The sequence below is a fragment of the Archocentrus centrarchus genome, chromosome 8 (assembly GCF_007364275.1).
Source record: "Archocentrus centrarchus isolate MPI-CPG fArcCen1 chromosome 8, fArcCen1, whole genome shotgun sequence".
Lineage (NCBI taxonomy): Eukaryota > Metazoa > Chordata > Actinopteri > Cichliformes > Cichlidae > Archocentrus > Archocentrus centrarchus.
In genome coordinates, this window is record NC_044353.1 from 2,504,889 (window position 1) to 2,521,498 (window position 16,610).

General features: G+C 46.5%; 3 protein-coding genes across 7 annotated transcripts; 2 read left to right on the forward strand and 1 right to left on the reverse strand.

Moving 5' to 3' along the window:
* Nucleotides 1-460: 460 nt before the first annotated feature.
* nupr1b (nuclear protein 1b) lies at nt 461-1,962 on the reverse strand. The gene is made up of 3 exons (XM_030736574.1): nt 1,779-1,962; nt 1,563-1,698; nt 461-737 (listed from the first exon to the last, which is right to left on the reverse strand). Exons 1-2 carry the CDS (start codon nt 1,873-1,875, stop codon nt 1,571-1,573), a joined length of 225 nt encoding a protein of 74 aa, XP_030592434.1. The 5' UTR covers nt 1,876-1,962; the 3' UTR covers nt 461-737; nt 1,563-1,570.
* Nucleotides 1,963-6,795: 4,833 nt separating this feature from the next.
* On the forward strand, nt 6,796-11,417 carry sgf29 (SAGA complex associated factor 29). Of its 4 annotated transcripts, none has more exons than XM_030736550.1 (10): nt 6,796-6,884; nt 7,294-7,377; nt 7,454-7,529; nt 7,600-7,672; nt 8,146-8,210; nt 8,298-8,427; nt 9,249-9,395; nt 9,495-9,530; nt 10,018-10,180; nt 10,737-11,417. In XM_030736550.1, the coding sequence occupies exons 2-10, from the start codon at nt 7,312-7,314 to the stop codon at nt 10,851-10,853; spliced, it is 873 nt and encodes a 290-aa protein (XP_030592410.1). In that variant the 5' UTR covers nt 6,796-6,884; nt 7,294-7,311; the 3' UTR covers nt 10,854-11,417. The 4 variants fall into 4 exon arrangements, with proteins under 4 accessions (XP_030592410.1, XP_030592411.1, XP_030592412.1 ...); XM_030736551.1 differs by having other exon boundaries at nt 6,806-6,888; XM_030736552.1 differs by having other exon boundaries at nt 6,806-6,884; nt 7,304-7,377.
* A 619-nt stretch (nt 11,418-12,036) lies between these two features.
* nfatc2ip (nuclear factor of activated T cells 2 interacting protein) lies at nt 12,037-15,758 on the forward strand. 2 transcript variants are annotated; one of them, XM_030736537.1, is made up of 9 exons: nt 12,037-12,116; nt 12,820-12,918; nt 13,745-13,805; nt 13,898-14,012; nt 14,107-14,187; nt 14,342-14,594; nt 14,825-14,969; nt 15,163-15,278; nt 15,358-15,758. In XM_030736537.1, the coding sequence occupies exons 1-9, from the start codon at nt 12,105-12,107 to the stop codon at nt 15,517-15,519; spliced, it is 1,044 nt and encodes a 347-aa protein (XP_030592397.1). In that variant the 5' UTR covers nt 12,037-12,104; the 3' UTR covers nt 15,520-15,758. The 2 variants fall into 2 exon arrangements, with proteins under 2 accessions (XP_030592397.1, XP_030592396.1); XM_030736536.1 differs by lacking the exon at nt 12,037-12,116 and adding an exon at nt 12,635-12,670.
* The last annotated feature ends 852 nt before the right edge of the window (nt 15,759-16,610 follow it).

The following is a 16,610-nucleotide window of genomic DNA, read 5'->3' on the forward strand; positions in this document are numbered from 1 at the left end:
TTTGTGTGACTTTGTGTTTCTGAGTACTGAGCCGGCCGCTCTGTCAGGTTAAACGACTGTTTTTGGAGGTTTGAAGGAGGTGATTTCTTTGTGGCATTTAAACACACTTTTGCCAACTCTGTGTGTGTGTGTGTTTAGAGCGTTTTCACCTCATTACCTGCCATAATGCAGCTCGTTCTGTTCCCATAAAGGCAGTGAGCGGTGGGTCGGCCCCTCGAGCTCTGTCAGCTTAAATAACTGTCGTTGTCAGCTGTGGTTTTTAAAAGCCCTTCATCAGTGGAGCCATTCCTCTCCACCACACTCCATTAACAAAATCACAAGTTTTACTCTGCAGAGTTCAGGAGTTTGTGTACTGTGTGTGTTTTACTAAATGAACACTTTCTTACTTCCATCTTTTATATACAGCCTGTGTTTTTTCACTGAGGTCTGAAAGGACGAAAGAAAAAACGAAAACTGTGCGATGAGTTTAAAAAGTCTTTAATGATAAAAATCAGTTTAAAAGAGATCCTTAGAAATGAGCCAGCTGCCTCGCTGCAGTCTCAGGTGCACCGTCGTGGTCCAAACGGGGACTCGGGTGCTTTCCACCTCAGGTGAGCGCTCTCCAACACCTGCGGGCCCTTCACCACGCCCAGGTGGAACCTCGCCCATCGGAGCTCAGACGCTCCTGCCATCTGCACGTTTCGTTCTGTCGCCAAGGAGGCCGTGGTCGGTTTCCGGGATGAGCCGTCCGAGATTCTCTGAAAGAGGAAAAAAAAAAAGAAAAAATATTTTTGTTTTAATAAAAAGAAACCTCAGAAGTTCCCGCCTTTATTTAACACTAGAATGTGTTCAAATCTATATTTTATGTATTTTAGTGCAACTAAACCAAAACGTTTTTATCCAGTTTTCCATCACGTTTTTCTTCTGCAATAATGTCATCATATGGATGTGTCGTTACAGCTCAGCTCCGAGTTCATCCCACAGGAATGAGTACAGCTGTGATATGTTTCTATTTAATCTTAGGACAGCCATCAATCTGTTAACTGTTAGTTTGAAGTATCAATTATAAATGAGATCTTGTTGCAGTATCTTCAAAGCCCAGCAGGGGGCCACAGACGAGGAGGAGGGAGGAGGAGGAGCTGAAAGATGAAGAACTTGTAAAACTGTATTTTTTTAAATATGTTTCTCTGTGCGTTTCTAATCAGCTCTGCTGCCACTTTAAACTGTGCCGAGCAGCAGCTCAGATTCTCCCTCCTCTGCTTCAGGAACAAAAACGCTGTAAACAGTTTCTTATCGTTAATAACTGTGAGGAGGCTGCGCTGCCCAGTCCTCCTTTAAAAAGATTTAAACTGCTCATTAAGAAACTAAAACACGAGAAAAAAGATGAATTTTCGCCTCCTACAAAGGAATCAAACACATGCAGGAATAATGAACCCGAATAAAGGGAAAACTGCTGAAGCTTAAATTAAAAGCGTCGCTGTCATATTTCCGCTCACAAACCTGCACATTTTTCTGTCTTATTAATGCAGACGGAGCTTCGGCCGGACTGAAGCAGACACTCGGGTCTGTTTCCTCGGACTCACCTCAGCTGTCACTCCTTGGCCTTCTTCTCGCTGTTCTGGAGCTTCTCCGCTATCTTGCGCTCATGTCCTCCGGGGCTCGGTCTGTTGGTGTTGTCGCTGGCCTCCTTCTTCGTCCTGCCTTTCCGAGCCGAACCTTCTGCAACACAAGAGCAAAGAGCTGAGTGCTGAACCGGAGCCGGACCCGGAGCCGGACCGCCGAGAACCCGGTTCGCTCACCTGCGTATTTATCAGTCAGGTTATAATATTCGTACTCGTCGTAGTACTCGTCCTCGAACTTGGTGGGCTTCATATTTTTCACGTCGACGTGACTCATGTTTGATTTCTTTGTCCCAAAAGTTTGTCACACACCAGTCAGCTGTTCGCGTCTGCGCAGTACGCCTCAGTGTCCGGGTTGGTCTGTTTGTGGGCTCCTTCTGTTTGTTTATATATGAGCTGCTGCTCCTCCTCCTCCTCCTCCTCCTCCTGCTCCGTCCTGACTCCTCCTCAGGTCTCCTCTTTCTGCTGCACTAATGTTGCATCAGCCAGAGCTGCAGGTCTGCGGCTATGGAAGCCAAAAGATGACAAACACCAAACATGTCAATAAAATTACTTTTTATCTCATATTTATACATTTTAATTAATTATGTAACATGTAATAATTACAGTTTTTATTACTCACTTTGTATGTCCTGTTTTGCTTTGATGTCAGTGTGTGTGTGTGTGTGTGTGTGTGTGTGTTTTCACTGTTGATCAGCAGCTGCTGTGGTCACATGACCCTGACCTGGTCCATGGTTCTGTTTACCTGAGGCGGAGTCACAGAAATATGATTCAGTCTCATGATTGGTGTTTTACTTTTTTCTCTCAGTTTCTTTATGTTTGTCTTCATCGCTCAGAAACATCCTTTAAGTCCTCATTCTGATTTTTCTCTCAGGAATTTGACCCTTTTTTTCATATCAGTTAAAATGCTGATCATAAAATTATTTATTGATGCCTGTTTTTGAACTGATATCCAACAACTGGGCTCTGAAATCTGTTTGTTCTAACAGTGAACGTGTGTGTGGGTGTGTGTGTGTGTGTGTGTGTGTGTGTGTGTGTGTGGTTCTCTGACTGCAGTCAGCTGCTCTCGTTCACTGTGGTTACACAAAAACACACTCAGTGGATCACATGTTGGTCAGTGGGACCTAAAGCTGCTCTGGGTGTTTTCTGCCAGCAGCTGAGGCTTCACAGACTCCTCCTCCTCCACCTCCTCCTCCTGCTCCTCCACCTCCACCTCCTCCACCTACTCCTACTCCTGCTCCTACTCCTGCTCCTCCTCCTGCTCCTCCTCCTGCTCCTCCACCTCCTACTCCTCCTCCTGCTCCTGCTCCTCCTCCTCCTCCTCCACCTACTCCTACTCCTGCTCCTCCTCCTGCTCCTCCTCCTGCTCCTCCACCTCCTCCTGCAGCCTGGTAAGAGGAGCTGAAGTCTCCCCGTGAGCGACGTGAGTGTTTTCAGGCTGAGGCGGCAGGAACACGTCCTGCAGTCGGGCGTGTCGTAAACACAGCTGAGCTCCATATTTGGGGTTTTTCACAACCTTCAGACTTTTAATTCTGAACTTTTGTTGTTGGACCTCAATGTTGGACAACATTCACCTTTTTATAGTTTTATTAATGTTGATGTTTTATAACAATAAAAGCAAAATCTCATACTTCTGACTCAGTAAGATTTTTGATTGTTGTGTGTTTTCAGTGCAGTGAGAGTTTTGATTTTGTAACCGTTCTCAGTTTGTATGAAATCATAACTCTTCTTAATGCTGACGTTCCCTCTCAGTGACTCCATCATTTCTCCTTCTAACAAGAACACTTTTTTCTCCTGGTCTGCTCTCATCGTTTCCTCCCAGCTGACTGTTCATCCTTTCAATTTGTAACAAATAACTGACATAATTTTTCAGGCTTTCTCGTCGTCTCCTTCTTTGTAACCCTGAACGTGAACTCGGAGGCGCGTTTGTTGTTTTCTGCTCACAGCAGGATCTTCGACCTTTGACCTCAGGATGTTTTCTGCCCTCCCGTCAGTAAATATTTGCCGCTCTGCTCGTGTGTGCAGACGTGTCACATGTTTGTGCCTCTGTGCGTGGGCGGCGCTGTGAAGCAGGTCGCAGACATCAGCTGGTAAACACTGAGCGACCCGGTGAACATGAACAGCTGCAGCAGCTGGAAGCAGTCGTACAGTCACCTTTGGTCTCTGTGGATCCTTTTAATGAGAGAAAAAGAGCTTTCACTGAGGTAAACATTAGCCACACACCACCTGTCACCACCTGTCACCACCTGATACCACCTGACACCACCTGATACCACCTGACACCACCTGTAACAGCTGTAATGATTTCATTTTAAATCTTTTCATTTATTAAAGATTTCAGCAATTTTCAGTTTATGTTGGTAGTCTCGTCTCTTGCGTCTGAGCTCAGCAGGTAGAGTGCAGGTGTCCTGTTTGTGGGTCAGATATTAATGTTTACACAGCAATAAAATCAAAAGATATCAGGGAATAAAGTTGTGTTATTCCTGACGCTCATCAGAGAAACACTAAGAGTGCGTTCCAAAAAGGACCCCTATCTCCTCCTATCTCCTCCTATCTCCTCCTACTATCCTCCTCTCCTTGACCTCGATTAAATGTCGCAGAGAAAGGTGGGTAGGAGAAGTGATAAGGACTTAGGAAAGGAGAAGAGTGTCCTGACAGTAGTCCCTTGATGGAAATATTTTTATCACCCAATGCTGATATTTAAAGTTATTATTCCTACTTCTGTTTATTTGCAACTAAACTGCTTTCTACACTGTAATAAATGCATATTGTGTGTTTAGAAGTAGTAGGAAGATTTGAGGCCTGTTTGAATTGCTCTTATTTGTGTTCAGGCCCCAGCAGCTCTGCTACCCCTCCCTAACAGTCTGCTGTGGCCCAGCAGGCCCTCTCAGATCATACTCAGAGCATACTCATCTTCTGCTCTAGCCCCGTGATGAACCTGTTGCTCATTCAAATTCATGCTTAGGTGTCTCGGCTCATAAAACTGCCCTTTTTGGATTCATGACAGTTTCTAATGTATGCTTACAAAGTGCAGACTCAGCACAAATCTTAGACAAAGAAAGGGAAAGAGTATAAATACCACGGTTAGAAGAGGAGAGAAGAGAAGATGTAGCGACTGTCTTTGTCCGTGTTGTCCGTTTTTCCAGCAACACTAAGGAACAACCTCCCAGGAGGGCTTCTTGCTTTTACTTTTTGCTTTTTGTCCTTTGTTTTTTGTGTTTGTATATTTCTAAGTACTAGTAACTTTTTGCAGCAGAGCTTGCTCATCATCATGGATCATTTGGACAGTTTGATTTTATTTGGACTCATACTTAATCTCAGCACGGGCTCTCCTCGGTCGGAGGGAGTGATGAGGAAGCCGGGGCATGATCAACAGGTTCTTTCTTCTTCTCTGTTTCTCTGTGTGTGTAACTCAGTCTTCACTATGTTACTGTCTGTGTCTTTTTAACTATTTGTGTGCTACTAAGATGTCTAATAAACAGCCTGCATCAGAACCTGCTCAAACCTGTGATTTGATGGTAACTATGGTTTTAATTGAGTTTTAATGGAACATGGAGACCCTAAAATGTATCCTACACCCTCCTGAACAGCAGGACGGCCACCATGATGAACCTGGAGGATGGACTACAACCTGAATTCACCGCCACGTTCCCGCTGCTGATTCAGTTTATGGAGAACAGCCTGTGAAAACCAGGCTGGGATTTTAAAGGAAAAGGAACAGTAGGTGGGATTGACTGAGGTCTGCAGGAGCTGCTGGGGGGGGTTGGATTGTTGCTGCTGGGCTTATCATGTATTTGGAGAATTTCTCCATCAGGAGAATATTTAATCACTCAAATGTGAAAGTCAAAGTCTGTGGTGCACATTTTACAGCAAATTACACAAAATCTAACGCTGACTGAACCCTGATTGGTAGGATAGGCCTGAGGTCAGACTGTGGATTTCATGTTTCCTGTTTACAGGCGTCACTTCGGCCTGAATTGTGATCACATTTCTACCTGCAGCACTTTGTAAGAATCAAGAACAGCTTGACTGCACGTTCCCTCTGAGGGTTTCCTGCTTGTTGACAGTCTGGAGTCGGTCTGAGGGATCAGCCCACAGCCGACAGCAGTGATCAGCTGACCTGCAGACTCGGGTCAGACTGAGATAACGCGGCCTGTGGACGACACCTGGCTGTGGAACCAGCAGCAGCAGGTACAGGCTCAGCCTCTGACAATCAGCAGGACTTTTTTTTGAAAGAAAGAAAGAAAAGTCAGGTAAACAAACGCAGGCTGGGAGAGAAGAAGGTGGACTCTGTGAGGTCATAGCTGTAGGTAGACAAAAAAACTCTGAGATGAAAATCACAGATTTACAGTTTAAATGTCTTGTGAGTTTATTTCTTGTAAACTTCCATTTTTAAACTCATAAATTCATATGAGTGTGTTGTCTTTCCATCTCCTTCTTTGACCTTAATGTCCATCTTCATGAAGGCTCACAAATTTCCTGCAGAGACGCCTGAGAGTGCGACAGAGGCGCCTGCGAACAGCACAGGTAACAGAAAGCAGACACAGAATGGCAGCAGTGACTGCAGAGGGAGATAATAAAGACACAAAATACCAAAAAAAAAAGTTAAAAGTGCTCTTACATCATTAATTTTTTGAAAGTTTCCTGGTGCTACTGAATTTTGCTGGGCAGGTATGTTACCGTTAGTATGTGGGTTGCTCAGCTGAAGCTCAGTCTTGTTTTTAAAATTGTGAATGGCACAATTAATAACCTTCATTCTATAAATACAAGATCTAGTACATCATCCTTGCACATCCACAGGGATAAGCCTAGTCGTTTTATACCAGCATTCTGGCTGGAATAGCCTTCCTTCAGAGCTGCATTTTATAAGAGATCTGACTCTTTTTAAGAAAACTATAAAAAGGTACTTTTTAAATAAGTTGGTGTGTCAAGAGTGAGATTTTTTTTAAATTTAGTTTTAGTTTTTGTAACCGTGGACGTTTTATGTGTTTCTTCATTGTTGTTGTTGTTGTTAGTTGCTTTCTGGGACCACAGTGGAAATAAGTGTTTCCTGTTTTTTTTGCTATTTGTTTATTTTATTTTATTTTATTTTATTTTTTGTGTGTTCTGGCGTGATTAATCCTAATATACTAAACTAAATACGTGTTCTGTGCCTGCAGTTCCACACTCCGCCCAGCCGGTGGCGGTGTGCACGCTGAAGCTGGTGTGCACCGATAACCAACGAAGAAGAGCAGGCGGATAGAACCTGTCGCTCGCTCGCGGAGCGTAAATAAATAAAGAAAGCAGGTCGGTGAGTAGATTTGGGGGCTGTTGTTGAATAAAATGTGATGCTTCTTCGCATCATTTACGCGTCTGGATTAAAATCATGTCGCTAATATATTTTGTTAAATCCGGTTTTTAGCGCTACGAAACGTGTCCGAGACGCTTTTCGTATTTAGCCAACTTTACACCAAACTTCATTCAGAAATGTTTTAATTACGACGAGCAGCATTTCCATCATCATTAAACTCCCGTAGAAGATGAATTCAGAGCGGTTCAGCCCGGTTATCGATTCGGCCTTTGATCCGCAGGTTAATGTGAATGCGGAGGTCGAAATACTCTGATATCTTGTGCTCCACGAACTGTTTCCAATCATGAACCCGCCTTTAATATGAGGATTTTTAAATGAAGGTTTGTGTGTTCTTTAACGCTGCAGCTCCTCACAGGTTCAGACATGTCGGCCGACCCCAAGATCGCGGAGCTGCTCACGGAGCTCCATCAGCTCATCAAACAGACGCAGGTCAGTGGTGACCTTTGTGGTGACCTTTGTGGTGGTTTTGGTCACGTGCTAATAACAGGCACCCATCCCGTTTCAGGAGGAGAGGTCACGCAGTGAACACAACCTGCTCAACATCCAGAAAACACACGAGCGGATGCAGACGGAGAACAAAAGTGAGTGTGAGCGGTTTGAAGCACAAACTCTGAATACGTGACTCTAAACATGGATCTGTGTCTCCTTCAGCTTCTCCATACTACCGCACCAAGCTGAGGGGGCTGTACACCACAGCCAAGGCTGATGCTGAGGCCGAGTGCAGGTGAGGGGCCACTCGTTCACACTCTTAACGATGATGGATGGGGGAGAGGGGGGGTCATATTATTCTGGTTAAATAAAGATTAAAAAATAGAACTTTAAACTCTTCTGGGGACAAAAACATGAAGCTCTGAGTTCTGAAGGTTCCTCCAGCTTTAGGTTCCTCAGAGAACGATGGGCAGACTCGGAGTAAAAGCAAAGAGCGTAAACGTCCTGAAAGATGGAGCCCTGCTCACCTGGTTAAAGTTTTCATTATTAGGGGGCGTGGCTTCTTTGACTGACAGGTGGATGGTGATACAGGCAGCTGGAGCTGCTGTGGCTTCACTGGAGCTGCAGTTACCCTCTGCAGCATCCATCCAGCTGCCTCATTACATTACATTACATTTTGTCATCATAATTTTTAAAGACAGGCAGTCTGAAGAACACCAAACAGCAGAAAATCACCTTTTTCTTCTTCACTTGTTTTCTGCCTCTCAGCATTCTGCGTCACGCCCTCGATAAGATCGCAGAAATCAAGTCGTTGCTGGAGGAGCGGCGGATCGGTGCGTGTCTGGTAGCTCCGCCCTCTCACATCTGCAGCTGGACGTCTTATTTCATGTGAAATAAAACTCACCTGTGTGTGTCTGCAGCTGCCAAGATGGCGGGAGTTTACAGTGACAACGACCCTCCCAGGAAGACGATGCGGCGGGGCGTCCTCATGACGCTTCTCCAGCAGTCGGCCATGACGCTTCCTCTGTGGATCGGCAAGCCCGGGGAGAGGTGGGTGGTGCCTGCAGGATTTCGTGGCAGTTTATTTGGAGGGTTGCAGTTGTGGTTCTGATGAATAACAAGCGTCTGAGTTCAGCATCACGCTCCGGCTTTCACCACAGTCGCAGGGCCGTAGGTTTCACTGCTCGTCTCAGAGGAAGTGAAGACCTGCTGATTAACTTTCTGTGGGAACAAACCAGAAATGATTTTCAGCACCTCCGATCGTGTGAAAGATCAAACTGTGTGCGAGTGCTCCTCCTCCTGTGAAGCCGTGTCTCTTATTTCAGGTTTTTTATGCTTGAGGTCGGGTTCTCTTCGTTCCTGTATCCTCTGTTTAGTCTTCTAACAGATACGTGGGCGCAGTGACCCCTGAATTAGATACGCTGGAGCCTGGAAGCTGCTCCTGATCTCAGCAGAGGCTCTGAGTTTAAAGCGGTGCTCTGCACCGAGCGCGACCTTTCTGAGCCCAGCAGCAGCGAGACGTCTCTACTCCACTCAGTCTGACACTGAGGGTCTCCAACACCAAACATATCGAGGCCTCGACCTGGTCTTTGAGGCATGAATAAAACATAATGAGCGTATTATAGGAAACCTTTTCTTAGGCGACTTTTTCATGCATTAAATCTTTTTATTGCGTCTCCAAACGGGCTACGGCGGATCTTTAAAAATGCGACCTTAAAGGAAGTGGCGTTTATACTCCGAGGGCCTCGGGTCCTTTTTTCTGCTCCAGCAGCGAGCAGCTCTGTAACGTCGGTAGCTTCATACTGATGCTCAGGTGTACGCTGGCCGAATCTCTGATGTAACATCCCCTCTGTGACCCCCTGCCTCTCCAGCCCTCCTCCTCTGTGCGGGGCGACCCCGGCGAGCAGCGACTACGTGGCCAAACAGGGCGACAAGGTGGCGGCGAGGGTGAAAAGCGTGGAGGGAGACGAGCAGTGGATCCTGGCTGAGGTGGTCAGCTACAACCATTCCACCAACAAGTAAGAAAACATGAATGTTTGTGGAATAAGATCATGTGACCAAACATCATGTGACCTCTGGAGTGAACACCTCTGACGCCTCCTCTGCTCCCCCTGCAGGTACGAAGTGGACGACATCGATGAAGAGGGCAAAGAGTGAGTTCTCCTTCATCTTATCTTCTCTGACAGGAACACCGTGAAGGTTCTGCCCCGTTCTTGTTAAACCTCACGGTGTTCCTGAGAGAACCTGTGAGCTCTGAGCTTTACTGTAGTTTCTGCTGAGATGCTTCAGACACGAGTTCAGCATTTCTGTGTTTTTAATCTTCTCTGGTTCTTCTTTTTCCTTCTGCGTCTCCTTTGGTTCCTCTTTCTTCTCTCTCCTTGTTCCTTATCCTTCCTCCATGACTCGATGCAGAGGTTTCATGTTTGTGGATGAACACACGTCAGGCTTGTTATGATTGGACGGTCTGAACCCGATGATGATGATGATGATGATGATGATGATGATGATGATGTCGATGTCTCAGACTTGCAGTGAAGCGTGTGATGTTCCCATCACAGAGGAGTAAACTCAGGGAGAGTCTCAGCAGCTGTTTCTCTCAAAGTGACGGATCTGCTCTTCTTCTGTTTTCTGTGCGAGCAGGAGACACACTCTGAGCAGACGGCGGATCATCCCGCTGCCGCAGTGGAAAGCCAACCCGGAGACGGACCCCGAGGCCCTGTTCAGTAAGGACCAGCTGGTGCTGGCCCTCTACCCTCAGACCACCTGCTTCTACCGAGCGCTGATCCACACGCCGCCGCACAGGGTGAGGCTCTCGGCACAGACACGTCTCTGAGGGGTCGGCCTCAGACCCACCCTCACAGCTCAGGGCTTCACACATCAGTCAGATCCTGATTACCAAAGTCTCAAAAAGGCTTCTTATATCTTCTCCTTAATGTTCTATAAGCTAAAACCTGATAGAGAAAGTGATTTCTTCAATGATTCGTTATAGCTTAGCTTCTAGATAGACTGTATATAAAAGGTGCACATGGCCACTGTGACATCATCCTTTGGTTTCTAAACATTTTGAAGTGTCTGTGTTCTGGTTGCTGTGATGTTCAGTGAGTTGGAGCCTCCACCCTCTCGTGCTCTCCTGGCTCCAGAAGAGCACAGTGGTCAAAACACAGCGTCCAGAAAGCAGCTGGTGACATCACAGAGGCTACGTCCATCATCTCTATACAGTCTGTGGGGACTGACTCGCTTTAGGAGCCTCTAGTGGACACTAGAGGAACTGCAGCTAGTGGTGCTCCAAACTGAGAAACACTCAGAGCTGTTTATAAAGGTGTGTGTGTTTGTGTGTGTCTGTGTGTGTGTGTCTGCAGCCTCAGGACGACTACTCGGTGCTGTTTGAGGACACGTCGTACCCTGACGGTTACTCGCCCCCGCTCAATGTGGCCCAGCGCTACGTGGTCGCCTGCAAGGAGAACAAGAAGAAGTGAGGGGAGCTGCAGCGTCCGTCAGCCCGGCTCAGAGTGAAGATCACTGAAATGGACCTGATTTCCATGTTTATAAAAACAGACGTTTCTCTGTTAATCTGATGTTTGAAATCTCCGGGACGGATCGTTACCCGTCAGCTCTGATAGGATTGGGATTTGTATTGATCGGTGATGGAAATGTCTACAGAGATGTTTAACAGCACTGACCTGAACATCTCATGGAGGCAAATTCAGCTGCTACAGCAACATATTACCACCATTAAAGGTAAAAAGAGTGAGGAGGGGACAAAGAAGGAAAAACTGGACTAAATTTTTACATCAATTTTTACTCCCAGATTTCCACAGGCAGTGAGCTCAGTGTAACAGTGGGGGGGTTATTTTCCTGGTACATTTCAGATCTCTGTAGTATTCTGATTATTCATCCTCTGGCTCCCGAAACTGTTTTTACCTTCTGTGAGCGCCCTCTGTGGGTGAAAGAAGAGCACGGCAGGCTTAGTCCGTTTTATCCAAACTGTTTTTTAAATGCTTATGTTTGTTGTGTTGTTTAAAAAAAAACTGTACATACAGGTTTGTGTCTCCGTCTCCTTTCTTTGTGTTACGCTTCAAACGCGACAGAAAATCTGTGATTTCCCACCAGGAAGTGGAAAGAAACTCCAAGTACAGGCAGATACTGTCCAATCAGCTTCCAGGGGTCATATTTGCAGCATTCCTGCACCTTCCGCTAATGAACAATTAAATACAAAATATAAACGGAGCTCATTTTTAATGTGCTGCACCCCAATGACAAAAAATACTCAAAATCAGTGTGTCAGACATCAGCACACAAACTGCAGCCTGGATCAGCGCTTCCACATCATTAAACTCCAGTTTTTGGTGCTGCTGCTGCTCTAGTTTATATTTTTCTATCCGTGTATATTTAAAGGTTCTCATGAGCTTATGTCTCAAGTTGTTTGTCCTCATGAATGATCCATTTCTTTCTTGTACATTGGTTTCTCATCAATTTGACAGCTCTTTCTCAAAAATGTTTGGTTTACAGTTTTTTCTTGTAAGTTTTCCCTGCAAATTTAAACCTTTTCTCGTAAATTTGCTTATTTTCTTTAATTTACACCTTTAAGCTTGGAAATCCTGCAATTTATCACTCTGATCCGTGACCCGCTAAGTCCTTGAAGGCACCACTGGGGGGAAATCCTACACTGAGTATTGAAATGTCCCACAGTCCGTGAAGACGGCGGCAGCCCGCGGAAAGAAACAAACATGGCGGAAACGGTGAGTGACAGTTATGCTGCTGCTTTTATCGATGAAGCGACGGTGAAATGATGAATGCTGTGTTCAGTGAGGGGGGCAGGGGGGCTCTGATTGGCCCTACCGGGGGCCGGAGGGCAGCGGTTCAGGCGGGAGGTCCGTTTAAACCGAATAACGAGGATTAACGGCAGGTTAGCTAACGAGATTCAGAGCTCTTCAAAATAAAAGCCCGGCCCACTTTTGTTTTCCCGTTTCTGCTCACGAGATTTAAAAAAATACATAAGTTCATAAAACAGGAGAAACAGCGCCGAAGGTCGTTTAAAACTTCACATAGTTGACCTGAATAAATCCAGCACTGTGTTTAAAGTCAGCTACATTTGAATGATCCTCATGTTTGATTTGATTTGATTTTGGGGTTAAATCTCCAAAGAGAGGCGAAGAAGAGGGTGGAGCGGGTGAGAGTCAGGGGTGACCCGTGAGAGAAGGGGAGCAACAAGAGGTAGAGGGATGGTTTGGAGGCAGTGGCTCTCACACAGAGACAGGAGGCCGAGCTGAAGATGTTCAGATCTTCACTGGGAGTGAGCAGGATGGACAGCATTAGAAATGAGTTGTGCTGATTGTTGGGGTCATCGTGGGTTTGCGTGGTTCTGTCTTGTGCTGCATTACTGTAGAAGTATTCCTGGTGTCTGTGTATAATATACAGAGCAGCTTCTGCTTCTGTTCCCAGGTACCCAGCTGTGAGGCTCAGGTCACAAAGCCGCCGCCCAAACGCCGACGCATCCTCGACCCGTCGGCCATCGTCCCCGTACCTGTCTACTCCAACAAGGTAAGCAGCCAATAAGAGCCGAGGAAACTTCTCTGATTAAAGTAGAGCAGCATGCTGCTGTTTTTGGGCTGAATCTGCAGTTTCAGAGCAGCTGAACTCCTTAAAACACCTTAAAGTAAAAACATTTGAGCACAGGAGCTTCCTGTGTCTGTGGAGCATCTCTGTCTCAGCATGTCATCAGTCACATGACACTCAAACTGTTTTAACTGTAAGTCCTTATGTACCTACAAACTTCTAGTTACTGTTATTATTATTATTAGTAGTAGTAGTAGTAGCAGTATTCAGACTCCTAGTGCGGGTCCCAGGCCTGGATAAATGGGGAGGGTTGCATCAGGAAGGGTATCTGGGGTAAAATCTTGGCCAGTCAATCACAAAGAGTGAGGTTTCCACACCGGATCGGTCTTGGCTCCGGGTAACAACGACCAGCTCAGGTACTGTTGGCCAGCAGGGTGCCGATGGAAACTATGATGCTGTTGGCTGAAGATGAGATTGGACATGTGAGCAGGTTGGACAGGATTAAAAATGAGTCCATCAGAGGGGCGGCTCAGAGTCAGAGAGGCTGAGATGGTTTGGACACATGCAGGGTGGAGATACTGGAGATGGAGCTACAGGCAGGAGGACAGGAAGACCTCAGAGGAGGTTCATGGATGCAGTGAAGAAGGACATGCAGAGGGTTGGAGTGTCAGTGGAGGATGCTGGGATAGAGTGAGATTGGGAGGGATGGGGGTGGAGCTTAAATACTGTCACATGTAGCATCAGACTGTATTGATGTGAAGATTGTCTCTGCTTCAATGAAATTGATTTTTGTGCGTTTTTGTGTTTGCAGGTGAAGAGCAGTCTGCAGCTGAAGCCGACGGCGGCTCTGCTCACTGAAAAGACGAACGCAGGTAACAGCTGATGTGGTTTTATCGATGCTGAGGGGTTAAAAACTCAGCGGCGGGCGATTTTCTAGCTTTAACCACTTCCTGTCTCTGAGCAGACGACGATGCAGGCGACAGTCTGCTGTCAGAGTTTTCCTCTCGAGGCAAGACGGCAGACCTCGTCAGCCTCAGCGACTCCGAAGACGAGTACGTGCAGAAGGCCGAGAAGGAGCTGTGAGTCCGAAACCCGGATCCTTCCTGAGTCGCTCTAAAACGTTATCGTGAGTTTAACTTGGATCTGTTGCTCTGCGTTCTCTCCTTATTTCAGAGAAGCTCCCCGCTGTCCGTCTCCTCCCCCTCCGGAGAGTCCAGTAAAGAAACAGTCCAGGAAGGTGAAACAGAAGCTCAGGTGAGTCTGCCTCTGCAGACTTCCATTTCCTCAGGCTTTGGTTAAATTTAATATTTTTGGAGTAAAGGCCAGACTTTGTATATCGGACAGAAATTTAAGCTAAAGTTAAAAACACGAGCTGTTTCAGTTTGTTTCATTTCTGTTTCCGCCTCAGTGAGATCGACCGGAAGCTCCGGGCAGTGAACTCCCTCCTCTCTCAGAGTCCTAGTGAGGAGGGACGGCGGTCTAGACGGCGCCGAGGACCCCCGATCCGTCATCCTGAGGAAGAGCAGTTGGACAACGATGACGATATCATCATCGTGAGCCCTGCGCCGGAACCAGAGAGCTCGGCGTACAGCTCCTCGGTGCGAGAGATCCCGCTAAAGGTCCGCTGCAGGACCGAAGTCCACAAGCTCCCGGTGCTGTCGGTATGTACAGGTAACGGCTGCAGAGGTTATTAAAGGGCCACTGTGCAGCTTTTCACCTGGCATTCTTCTTTTTAAGCCCCGCCTCCAAAGCAGTCGGGGTCAAACGGATCCAGCAGTACGGTCCCAGAGCATTCTGGGTGTTTTTAGCTTCAAGAACGGTCCTCCATTAACCAAATGTCCGTTTTAGTGTCCTGTCAGTAATAAAAACACAATTTATTTTATTTTTTTAGTCAACGCCTTTAAGCGAAGTGGTGACACAGCTGTCCGTCATCCTAAACGTCCCGCCTCCTCGCCTCCTGCTGCTGAGGGAGGAAGAGGAGCTGCCGACGAGCTTCACTGTCAGCGAGCTCGGCCTCGGCATCGCCGACATCATAGGTGAGTCACATGATACGCAGGTGAGTGAAAACACAGACACTTCGTACGTATGCAGTCAGTGACATCATGACTGAATTAAAATCCACTGTGGAGGTGAAACGTGGACCTGATGGTGATTCATGCAAAGCTGCTCTGATGGAGTCCCAGAATAAAAACACCAGGTGGAAAATGTTTTTTTTCTTTGCGTGTTCAGAGTGCGTGGTCATGGCGGCGGAGGATAGAAGCCAATCGAACGACGGCAGCGGCGTCATCACCGTGAAGCTGCAGAGCAAAGACCGACACTCTCCTCAGGAGTTCTCTCTGCACAGAGTTCGTACCTCCTCCTGTTCTTCTCTCCATCAGCTGTTTAACCACCAGTGATGTAACGATTGACCTCTTTGTTCTTCAGGAGGCGCCGCTGAGGTCCATCTTCGCCCAGTACGTGTCCAAGATGTCCGGCAGCCATCAGCAGACGGTCCGCTTCCATTTCGACGGCTCCAAAGTGACGGGCAGCCAGACGCCGGCTCAGCTTGACATGGAGGACGGCGACATCATCGAAGTCTGGGTCTGAGTCTCGTTTCAGCCGAGACGCTCGTTCCGTTTGTTTCAAAGGTCACTTTATTTTTCACACTGCAGATAACGAGCATGAATTAATAAAAGGACAGAAAAAACCAAGTGTCCAAATCAGATCATCGTCGCTGTACCTTTAATTTTAACGTTTCTGTGACTGCACTGACACCTCTTCCTGTTTTTGTGTGTTTATTTTTATTAAAATTGATAATAAAGTTTAAATAAACTGTATTCACATCATTTCCATGTGTGAGAATATGATTAAAAACCTGATGTGAACTCCACCTGTAAAAAAACACTCATTTAAACATGGCCGCCATCGAGCCATCAATATGAGCAGGGAAGAGAACTGTATATAAAAGATGGACACACCCTAACCCTTCAGCTGATCCAAAATGCTGCAGCTAGAGTACTGACAGGGACTAGAAAGAGAGAGCAGATTTCTCCCATATTGGCTTCTCTTCATTGGCTCCCTGTTAAATACAGAATAGAATTTAAAATTCTTCTCCTCACATACAAGGTCTTGAATAATCAGGCCCCATCTTATCTCAAAGACCTCATAGTCCCATATCACCCCAACAGAGCACTTGGCTCTCAGACTGCTGGCTTACTTGTGGTTCCTAGGATACTTAAGAGTAGAATGGGAGGCAGAGCCTTCAGCTTTCAGGCCCCTCTTCTGTGGAACCAGCTCCCAGCTTGGATTCAGGAGACAGACACCCTCTCTATTTTTAAGATTAGGCTTAAAACTTTCCTTTATGATCAAGCTTATAGTTAGGGCTGGATCAGGTGACCCTGAACCCTCCCTTAGTTATGCTGCTATAGGCCTAGGCTGCTGGGGGGTTCCCATAATGCACTGTGTTTCTTTTCATTCACCTTATTTACTCTGTTTATACTCCACTCTGCATTTAATCATTAGTTATTATTAATCTCTGGCTCTCCCCTCAGCAGATGACTGCCCCTCCCCTTTTTCCTTCCCACTGTCACCAAGTGCTGCTCATAGGGGGTCGTTTTGACTGTTGGGTTTTCCCTGTATATTTTTAGGGTCTTTACCTACAATACAAAGCGCCTTGAGGCGACTGCTTGTGATTTGTC